Raw genomic sequence first — 11,427 nt, forward strand, 5'->3', positions numbered from 1 at the left:
GAATGTAGCATATTTTCAAGACCTAGAGAAGAAGCATAATACTCAGCCAAGTGTAGCAAAACTATTTTTGGCGGCTGCTAAGCAAGATGACGACGGACTTCGGCAAACCGCATAACATCGGAGAAGAGTTAATATTGCCAGCAATAAATGAAGTATTAACTACCGTGCTTCATAAACCGGCCGCAGATATTATCGGAAAAATTCCTTTGAGTAATAATTCTGTGCAAAGACGAATTGATGAAATGGCCGAAAACATTGAAGAATCATTGTGCGATCACCTGAGGGCATGCCAATTCTCCATTCAGCTCGATGAGTCCACTTACCACCTAATGAAGCATTGTTGTTGTCTTTGTTATCTTACGTGAGGTTTATTAAAGATGAGAATATGATATATGAGAAATATGTGAATAACTATTATTTGCTAGAAATTTAGAGACCGATACAAAAGGCGAAACCATATTCAATATACGAGTATTGGAAAAGTTTTGCGATGAGAAAGAGATTCCTTTGAAAAATATTATTTCAATTGCTACGGATGGCGCTCCGGCTATGATAGGGTGCCATAAAGGCTTAATAGCGCACTTAAAAAATAAAATTCCAGATGTCCTTGGTGTACATTGCGTTATTCATAGACAACAATTAGTTGCTAGAATCTTAAGTAAAATACTATTTTAATCACTGCAATATGTCATCAAAGCAGTCAATAAAATCCACAACTGTTCTTTGAATGATAGATTATTTCATCAGCTTTGTGTTACTAATGACGAGGATTCCAATCGTTTGTTGTTTCATACTGAAGTTCGTTGGCTATCAAAAGGCAATTGTCTGACTCGATTCTACAACCTGTTTGACTCTGCTATAGAGTTCTTGGAAACTAAAGATACAGAATTTCAAGACAAGCTCATAACATCAAAAAATGATATAGCTTACATGACAGACCTGTATAAATTGTTCAACGATTAATTAAACAAAAAACGTCGTTGCTGCTTTCGCAGCCAAACTGCTTCTACACAAAAAGAATCTGGGCAAACGTGAGTTTCACAATTTTCCGAATTTATCAGTATCATGCAGTAACGACGAATTGTTTGCCTACTGCCAACATTTGGAAAACCTCCACATTGACTTTACCGAACGATACCTGGACATTTTGAACTTGGAAATACCAGACTGGGTGTTGGATCCGTTTTCAAATGTCAACACAGCAATGTCACCTCAGCTGGAAGAAGAACTTATAGAATTGACAACAAACGAGGAAATAAAAATCTAGTTCAAAAATGGTTACCAAGAATTTTGGCTACAAAAACCGATCTCCCAATTGTACCCTGGATTGTGGTCAATCGTTCAACGATTCTTGACAGCATTCCCATCGTCATATTTGTGTGAACGTGGATTTGGTGCTGTGACCACACTGCTTACTAAAAATAGAAATCGTTTGCTTGTTACCGAACGTGGCGACTTGCGACTGTTCTTGAACCTGATATTAACAAACTTATTAAACAGCATCAGATTCATCCTTCACATTAGTTTTTATATATGGATCGATTATTTTAGTTTTATTTTTAATAAAAGATTCTCTGTTTTAATACTATAAAGTTGTGTTTCAATAATCATTCTTATTGGCAGGTGGAGCCCGTAAGAGTTAACTTGAGACCTAAGCGCCGTTGTATGTTACCTACTGTGCTCAGGTTTCAAGTTGCTGGTTATAGTAAAAGTTTCGTTTAGAATTCTCCGTTAATATACATATATAGGTCACAATAATTAATTTGAAGTTATAGTGGTTTTTAAATAGGTGAAAAAATGGGGGCGCTAAAAAAATATTTATTCTCAAAGTGGGCGGTAGACAAAATAAGTTTGGGAACCACTGCTTTAGAGCGAAGCGATGTTACTTGGGAAGGTCGAGCGGCTTCAGCGCTTGTACAAGCTGTCTTTTGTCTTTTGAGCGAAGCGCGCTTTACAAATGTGAGTTTTCATAATAAAGTAGAACGAATTGTTAACATTGTTCAGGCGTAAGACTTTCCATGATGAAATGCCAAACAATACTGAACAAAGATAAGTTGACACGACTCACGCATGATCTGTGAAGAAAAACCTATTGAAATAGTACCTCTACTTGGATCACCCGTTAATAAAATTTTTTCTCCAGTAATCGGACACTTTTCTAGTAATTGGACATCGCAGATTCAGTGAAAAGTATTGAAGAAAAACGTAAATTTTTGTTGAGAATTTATAATAAACTAGAGGACCCGTCCACGCTTCACTGTGGCTGATACATAGATAATACTACTACTACCATCTATATGATTTCTATTAGTTGGATTATAATTATTAGTTAATGAGATATAGCATTTTTGTGAAGCAACTTGTGTTAGCTTAGAAAAAAATGGAACATAGAGCATCGTGTGTTAATAAATCTTTGCTTTTTGGAAGAAAATACTGTTGAATTTGAGCTCAGGGAAATCCACCGATGAAAAGATATTTGCTAAGCTTAAAGAGGCGAAAGCTCTGTACACAGTGGGTGCCTCGCAAGTTCATAATCCAACAAAAACAACGAATAACTGATTCTGAGAATTGTTTGAGTGCTCTTTAGTCGTAATAAAACCGATTTTTTCGGCGGTGTGTGACAATAGAAACATAGCTCCATCATTTCCCACTGGAGTCAAATCGACAGGCATTCTAGTGGACTGCACATGATGAACCGGTTCTCAGGCGTGGAAAGACGAAAAGGTCGGCTACAAAGGTTATGACATCAGTCTTTTTGAGATGCATATTCCAAATACTTAGCAATTGTATTATTTTTGAGGAAGAATCTGTTTAAAATTGTACGCATATATCCAAATGATTTTTACAAACATGAATTTCGAATAAAATATAGATTTTGTATTTATGAGTTGTATTAAATTTTGACATAAAGAGATAAAAACTATCCTATGTCCTTACCCTGGTTCTAAGCTACCTCCACACCAATTTTCAGCCAAATCGGTTCAGCCGTTCTTGAGTTATAAACGGTGTAACTAACAACAACTTTCTTTTATATATATATTTAGATTTAGATATTCATTAAAAAACAAATAAATTCAATAAAATATACCTTTACAATGTTTGATACAAAAGTTAAATGTATGTGTATTATTTGAGTGAATTTCATGTATCGGTATTTCCGCTGGAAACTCAATTTCAAACCCAATAAACTATTACTTGAAACAAGAAGATTATTATATGAAATATAGTATTAGTCTTTATACAGTTTAATATCAGGGTGGAAAAATTTCAAATCGACAATCAGTTTCCGGTGGACTAACATAATTGTGTAACCTTTTTTTTTAAACAAACCACAGGTTCTCGAATTGGAATAGAAAATTTCTATACAATTTGAATATTTTTGGTCTGGATAATTTTCGAAATTTCCCGCTCAGAAAAAGTACCTTCATTAATTTTCCCATACGAAGAAAAGTATCTCATTATAAAACCAATGGGTGCAACCGAACGTTTTACACCTTAATGGGTTTCTCTGGCTTTGATTCTTGTTGTTTATGTTGGTTTTGCCTAAAAGGGCAACATCTCGTTTGTTAAATTTTATATTTCTGTCGTATTTACTTATTGATTTATTTTATTTGTTAAGTAGTTTTTAACTATAACGTTATATGGGAAGTAGACGAGGTTATCTCCCGATTTCAACCATTTTTATATTGCCGGTAGGGTTGTTCAAAGGTTTGTCGTGAGTGAATTTGGCTATTGTAGCTTTAGTGGTCTAGGAACCCATTAGAGAGAGAGGGTCTTCTTAAACCTATTAGAGAACGGAGCCTCAACTACTTTTTTGAATTTTTTAGTCCACAGATGTCCCTAGTCCCTGCGGTTCTCTGTACCATATTACAGTTTTATATTTTATTTTAGTGACTAGTTATAGCACTTTGTATGTTTTCGGTTATTGGCGGTTTGTGGGCATGTCAGTCGACCGCCTTTTTGTCTTTTGAATTTCGCGGCTATGTATAAAGCACTACAGAGCTCGGATCTGGCGATAATATACATCTTTAAAAGATCTTGAGATGGTTTAGATATTGAGTTCAACAGTTGTAGACGTGCAAACATGGAGTTCACTAACGCCGAAATTCGCGCTATTTTTAAGTTTTCCTTCGTTAAAAGCAAGTCCGCTATAGAAACGTTCCGTGAGATTAATGGTGTTTTGGGGGATGGTACTCTATCATTTCAATCTGCGGAGGAATGGATCCGACGATTCAGTGCGGGGGAAAGCGACACCATGGATAAGCCAGCCGGCGGAAGACCTGTGACGATGAATACCGATCAAATCATGGAAATCATCGAGTTAGACCGGCATGTGGCATCTCGTAACATCGCCGAGAAGATGGAAGTTAGTCACCAAACCACCTGCTGAATACTCAAAAAACTTGATGTTTGGGTTCCGCATGAGTTCACGCAAAAAAAACCTTCTGGACCGAATCAGCGTCTGCGATATGCTGCTGAAACGGACCGAACTCGACAGATTTTTGAAGCGGATAGTCACTGACGACGAAATACGGATCATATAGGACCATATCAAGTGAAAACCATCGTGTTCGAACGCCGGTAAATCGTCCCAAACAGTGGCCAAGCCGGATTGACGGCCAGGAAGGTTTTGCTGTGTGTTTGGAGAGATTAGAAGAGAATCATCTACTATGAGCTGCTCCCATATGGCCAGGCGCTTAATTCTACCATCTACTGCGAACAATTGGACCGCTTGAAGCAGGCGATTGACCAGAAGCGTCCAGAAATGGCCAACAGAGAGGATGCAGTCTTCCATCAGGACAACGCCAGACCACACACTTCGTTGATGACTCGTCTGAAGCTACGGAAGATCGGATGGTAGGTTTTATCGCATCCACCATACAGCCCGGACATAGCGCCAAGTGATTACCACCTGTTCTTGTCCATGGCGAACGCCCTTGTTGGTGTAAAGATGAACTCAAAAGAGGTTTGTGAAAAGTGGCTGTCCGAGTTCTTCGCAAATAAGGAGGGGGGGCTTCTACGAGAGGGGTATTATGAAGTTGCCGTCTAGATGGAAACAGATTATCGAATGAAACGGTGCATATTTGAACTAAATCCGATAATTGTAACACTTTTTATAAAGCATTGAATAAAGAGCAAAAAGCGGAAGGGAGATATTTGACAACCTAATATTTACTAAAGTTACAGCTTGTGCGTACGGACAGACAGTCACCCAGATTTCAACTCGTCTCATCATCCTGATTTATATTGTATATAATATAACCTAGATTAGCTTTAGGTGCTATGTACAACCGTTAGGTGAACAAAACTATTATACTCTGTGGAAACATGTTGCCCGAGTATAAATAGTGTATTTTAGTGCTTAGAGATGATAGCTTCGTAATATATTATTATTATTTTTCGCATCGAATATACCGTGAAATTTACTCGATGTTTTAAATCAAGAGTGTTAATTCAATAATTGTATTATTTCGTAATTTACCGGATTTTTAGTTTCTTTCCATGACGAAATTCCTTACTTTGGCTATAAAAAGACACCTTGAGATTTTTACGCGCATTTTCCGTAGCATATAAAAGTGAAGTGAATATAGTGAAGGTTATGAATAGATATGTTAATGTATAATTATTATATTGTAGCACAAAATTAGATACAGGGCTCGTTGTTAAAAAAAACATTTTCTGAAATTTTTTATTGTTGTGAATACGTAAAATTGTTGACCATCACCTAAAGTCCTGAAAGTACCTAATTTTCTATTTAAAGTGTATATAGAAACAAGAAGCGGTACTTTTTCATCAATTAGCTACTCCACACTCTTAAACGAAGTATTGATAACTGTAGTCCCGTTATTATCTAGCAAACATATTTCCTTCAATAATGAGTTCGAAAACTCTGCACATTATGGTTGGCAATCGTTTTCCAACGTAATTACACTTGCAGTTCACACTTAGCGAGTGAATTATTTAATTTGTTGTTGTCCTTATTACTAACACAAATATTCGTTTGATTGAAGGGTCTTGGAAAATATTTTCTTAAATGGCTTTATTATGTTCGTGAGTATATGGATGAGTACACTATAAATATACGAATACTTGCATATGAGATGGTATAGTTGGTGCGATAAATTCCACATCATTCATTTGCAATGGATTCGTCATTGCGAGTACAATACCTGGGAACAAGACATGGCACCATGAAGCATTACAATATACATAAAAAAGTTTTCCAAAAGAGAAAGCTGAAAAAACTCAAACATATTTTGTTCGACAATTTTAAGGAGTACTGCGAGAATACATCAATACATGGATTAAAATACATAGTGAATAGAAGTTTATTCCCTTTCGAACGGTATGTATATCTTAAAGACTATGATATGGGTAACTACGAAGTACTCCCTGTGCTCGTTATTTAGTGTTTGTCGTATTTTGAAACAAATCAAAATCCCAAAACAAACCTCTGATCGTTTTTTTGTGCTACGTGAGCAATTCGAAACACTGGCCGCTTGATGTTTCCGTTTCCGCAGCAATAGAACCTTATTTCGACCTAGCATCCAGAAGTTAGTACGACTCACCTATTGATTATATGGGACTATTTCCACCGCCTAAATTAACTTATTTTAAAATTTGTTAGAATTCTTTCTGCCATATGTACATATATTAGAGAAGTCTTTTGTTAGTGTTTTTACATTGAACTTAATTTATACATTCTTCTAAAAAGTATTTTGAAGTGAAAGTAATTATCTTGGAATTTCTCGACATTCTACTATCGCTCCTCGACATTAACTTCACGACGCGAGTTCATTGATAAAAGAGTGACGCCCCTGGTAAGTGTGTAAAATATGAGTTCTTATAACTAGTTGTAATCAAAATTGTTTGATTAATCATAAATATTCAGGCATAAATCGTATAGCTTTGGCTCCTTACCAGATTACTATGGTTTACAGTCATTTTGGATTACCAAAACCGAAAACGATAGTAACAATTTCCTAACACGTAAGATTTTTTGTGTTGTAATCTGCACTCCTCAAACCACCGCCATTTACTAAAACTACAAATATAGCTGTATGTGATGGAAAATTTTTGAACTCAAATTCGTAATCAGTACACCTCAAATACTCCACACAGAGCTCTTAGCTCATCAGCCTCAAGTCATTCTTGCAGATTTGTTTAGTAGTGTTATCGATTTTGTGTAGGTTATTCTTTGCCATATCATTTGTATGCCTTGTCTACGGAGCAGCAGTTTTTGTTGGAGAAATTTATGAAAAGTGGAACTACTCCCCTATGCTCGTGAGCATTAATCCGAAGTATACTAAAATAACAGACGATCCTTTTCCGGCAGTTACCATTTGCAATCTTAATCAAGCGTATAAAGCAAAGGCTCAGCAATTTTCAATGTAAGTTTCAACATAAAAACATACTTACGAGGACCCATTTATTAAATGAAATATATATATTCATGTTATTTCAGCGATTCGTACGAATATACCAAAACACAAATGCTCTGCAAGCGCGATGTTAATATGACTGTAGTTGACGCAATTAAGGATTGGAGTGATTTGAGAGATTTTATTAGCGAAGTGAGTAACAAAAGAAATGTTAAGCGGATCCCAGGTAACGAATTACTAAGTTTAGTGAATTTTGAAAATATTCGTTCTTGTTGAGGAATGAAGAAGAACCGATCGGGTGAAACCAATTAGAAAAAAAGAAAATTTTTTTCCAGGTATTCAAATTGCTTTAGTTATCGAGAATATTGTTGAATTTTTCACAGACTTTTGCGGTAGATCCTAAATCAAGTCTTCATTGTGGCATGGAAATCGTTCAACTAGTTTATTAAGTCACTCATAATTCCAATCCTGCTATTTGGCGCAGAGGCTTGGACGATGACAACAACTGATGAGTCGACGTTACGAGTTTTCGAGAGAAAATTCTGCGAAAGATTTATGGTCCTATGCGCATTGGCCACGGCGAATATCGCATTCGATGGAACGATGAGCTATATGAGATATATGATGACGAAAACAATCCAGCTCCACAAAACCAAAGCCATATTCCAATATAGATCTGACCAAAGTTATAAAAAGTGTTTCAGTAACATACGGATCTCGAAAATCTTTGGCCAAAATTTAACAAAGCTGAGAAACATTTTGCTTTCAAGATTATGGTATCAATATGAAGACTAAAATTAAGCTTAGTGTCTACTACCAAATCAACTACGTTAAAAACTTTCTCTGGTAAATAGTGTTTTATTATATAAGGAGAGGTGAACCCATATACGAGTATCATACATTCTTTGAGATTCAATGGCAAATTATTTTTATCACACCAAGAAACCAAATTGCTTAAATTTGCAACAGACACCTTTCAATAATTGAAGTATATGTATGTATGATTTGAAAAGCTTTATGTCCTCGGCATATAATAGAATATTTAAGAACACTGTAACAGAAGAAATATCGTTTATAAATAACAAGAACAGAATCGGGCCAAGATAACTATCTTGTGGAATACCTGAAGAGACATTAATTGGATCTGAAAGAGTGTCCTCAAATATCACCCGTTGTTTTCTATTATAAAGATGAGAAGATAAGATTGAAGAAATATTGGTTAAAAGCCTAGAAGATCTAGTTTATGTAAGAGAGTCGAGAGATTCACTTTATCGAAAGCTTTGCTAAAGTCAATTTATATAACATCCGTATGCTTGTGCAAAACCCAATAAAACAAAGTTTACAAATTAAAGTAAATTTGTTACGAAATCCTTGCTTAGGAAAAGAAACTAAGGAAGATATCGAAAATGTTATACGAGTATGGTCAGCATTTATAGCTTCAAAAGGTTTAGGTATAACCGATAGTTTTTCAATACCCCTATATATGACCTAAATCCACTTTTATGCAAAATTACTCGTATAAATAACTGTTTTTATATTAAATGGAATATACCTTGTTTGTTCAAAATACTTGTCAAAGCCAAGAAGATATCTTTGGGACTTTTTTTCAGTAAGCATGAGGGTATCATATCAGGACCGTAATTATTTATTTTACATAAGTAAGACGTCTTCTTCAAAAATAATTGGAGCGTTAATTTAAGTATTGGGACAGAGCACGTGCTGATAGGAAACCATTTTAGGAGCATAAGTAGAGCAGTTTGACTTGAAAACTTTTGCAAACTTTTTGGAAATAATGTGATTGTCACGTGAACGGAAATTTGGAAATCTTGCGTTTGGAGTTAACGAAATTGCAGGTTACATCGATGACAATCATAAGGGTTCTAAGTGCTTGTTTTTTGAAGTTAAGACTTTTAAGTGACTAGTAACGTATTTTACGTGTATATTTGTTATTTAATACATATACTCCTTTATACATATGCAGATCTCACAGCCCTGCAGTAAGATGTTACTGAAATGTAAATACGCTGGAGTAATCTTTAACTGTACAGAGCTTTTTCGTCCCCTTATCACTGACAATGGACTTTGCTGCACCTTCAATATGATAGATCCGAAGTTCATGTTCCGGGAGTGAGTAAACTGCTCTGAATATAATATATACCTAAAACACAATTTATATTAAAATTAAAATTATTCAGTTTTAACAGCAAAACGTCTTTGAATTATAACTATCCCGAAGGATACGTGCCAGTTGATTGGAGTTCAGAGGCAGGCTATCCCAACGATTTGCCCGAAAAATTCATACCAATGAAAAGTGTAGGCACAGGCGAAAGTGTAGGACTCAGCCTAATACTGGATGTTGAAAGCGAGGAATATTACTGTTCAGCGTCAGATAGCATTGGTTTTAAAATCCTACTACACAATCCACTCGAAGTGCCGAACATGCACGAAATTGGTCTTTTACTTTCGCCTGGACTAGAGACGAAAATTCGCATACAACCCGAAAAAGTCGAGTCGGAAAAGTACCTTCGTTACATCAGCAAAAATGCGCGAAAATGCTTATTCGAAAACGAAAAGCGTTTGAAAATGTATATTGAGTATACACAACGCAATTGTGGCATCGAATGTAGTGCCGCCGAAATATTAGAAAATTGTGGCTGTCTGCCACATCACGTGCCAAAGTTTTCTGGCAATGAAACCACATGTAGCATGAGTGCGTCCAATTGTGTTGAGAGGACTCGATTAGAAACAATGCTAATAGACAACAGTAGAAGAGATTGCTCCGATGTTTGCCTACCATCTTGCAACGATCTCACCTATATGCCAACATTCTTCTCTGCTCCCTTAATTCATTCTGGCTTTCAAAATGATGAAATCAAAACAAATATTAGCAATACTTATTTGGAGAAAAATATTGCTGTGGTGAATATTTACTTTAAAGACACTATCTACAGAAGCCAGAAAAATTCAGATTTTATTGGAATAACAGATTTTTTATGTGAGACCATTTATGTTATCTGATTACCATAAATATGTATTGTCTGCTATCATTTTTCAGCAAACATTGGCGGCATAATAAGCCTCTTCTTCGGCTTCAGCTTTATCTCCTTAGCTGAGATGATATTTTTCGCGTTTTTAAAACCGCTTCGAGTTCTTTTTACTCAACTGAAATGGGGAATTGCTAAGTCGGCGAAATTCCAAAAACTAAAGTCAATTCAACCTTTACTCAAGAAGGATTCGATGGGTTTATATGGTAGTTTGGAGCGAAATCCTTTCGTTACTCAAAACACCATTCAAAAGGGCCAAGCTTGGCAAGTGGTGTTAGGAAAACAACGTATGCTTGGGTACGGACGCAAAACTCCAGAGCCGTGGCAACCAGGAATGGAGTACACCCCGTAGATAAAGTATATTGAATTGATCACTTGCAATAAGAATTAAGTGTCACATTTTGTCCGGGGTTAACTCCTAAACTACTGAAATTAACTTAGTAAAATTTTGCACACTATATATCCTACTCTAGAGATGGGATATTTTATATCTCAACTATGATAAAAATCCAAACATCTCATAAATGAAAAAGATATATTTCTACACATATAATAAGCATATGTTTTAAATTCAATACGAATAATTATTATAATTAATAAGGAGGAAGACCTCCACTCCGTTGGAAGGACCAAGTGGAGAAGGACCTGGCTTCCCTTTCAATATCCAATCCAATTCACATTTATTCTGTAATGAATAGTTATTACAATAAAAAGTATTGAACAACACATAACATAGATAAGACAATGAGTGGCCAGATCTACTAATTCAAAGAAAACAGAATGAAGTTGAAGTAACTGGGAGCTTATCTATATTTTTGTAGATATTGTCGAATAAAGCGAGAATCCAGTTTTGGAATTTATATCTTAGCTAATTATCAGCTGATTTTTAATTTAAGAACGGTTTAAGGAAAAAGAAACTCAGGCCTTTCGAATGATATGTATGGTATATAGTCTTAATACAGCTTAAGATATTTATTATAATGGGTTTTTCAATAAAACGC

At 35.5% G+C, this 11,427-nt stretch overlaps 1 protein-coding gene across 1 annotated transcript; it reads left to right on the forward strand.

Moving 5' to 3' along the window:
• The first annotated feature begins 7,278 nt into the window (after nt 1–7,278).
• On the forward strand, nt 7,279–10,778 carry LOC115065817 (pickpocket protein 28-like). The gene is made up of 5 exons (XM_029548585.2): nt 7,279–7,391; nt 7,466–7,574; nt 9,364–9,509; nt 9,578–10,377; nt 10,438–10,778. The coding sequence occupies exons 1-5, from the start codon at nt 7,279–7,281 to the stop codon at nt 10,776–10,778; spliced, it is 1,509 nt and encodes a 502-aa protein (XP_029404445.2).
• Nucleotides 10,779–11,427: the final 649 nt, after the last annotated feature.

The sequence above is a fragment of the Bactrocera dorsalis genome, chromosome 4 (genome assembly GCF_023373825.1).
Source record: "Bactrocera dorsalis isolate Fly_Bdor chromosome 4, ASM2337382v1, whole genome shotgun sequence".
Classification (NCBI taxonomy): Eukaryota; Metazoa; Arthropoda; class Insecta; order Diptera; family Tephritidae; genus Bactrocera; species Bactrocera dorsalis.

Excerpts from the sequence above, each read along its gene's own strand:
- LOC115065817 (XM_029548585.2), top strand. The coding sequence starts at position 7,279 with ATGCTCGTGAGCATTAATCCGAAGTATACTAAAATAACAGACGATCCT. Across the intron at positions 7,392-7,465 it reads AAGGCTCAGCAATTTTCAAT|CGATTCGTACGAATATACCA; the intron begins GTAAGTTTCAAC and ends ATGTTATTTCAG. Across the intron at positions 7,575-9,363 it reads TGAGAGATTTTATTAGCGAA|ATCTCACAGCCCTGCAGTAA; the intron begins GTGAGTAACAAA and ends ATACATATGCAG.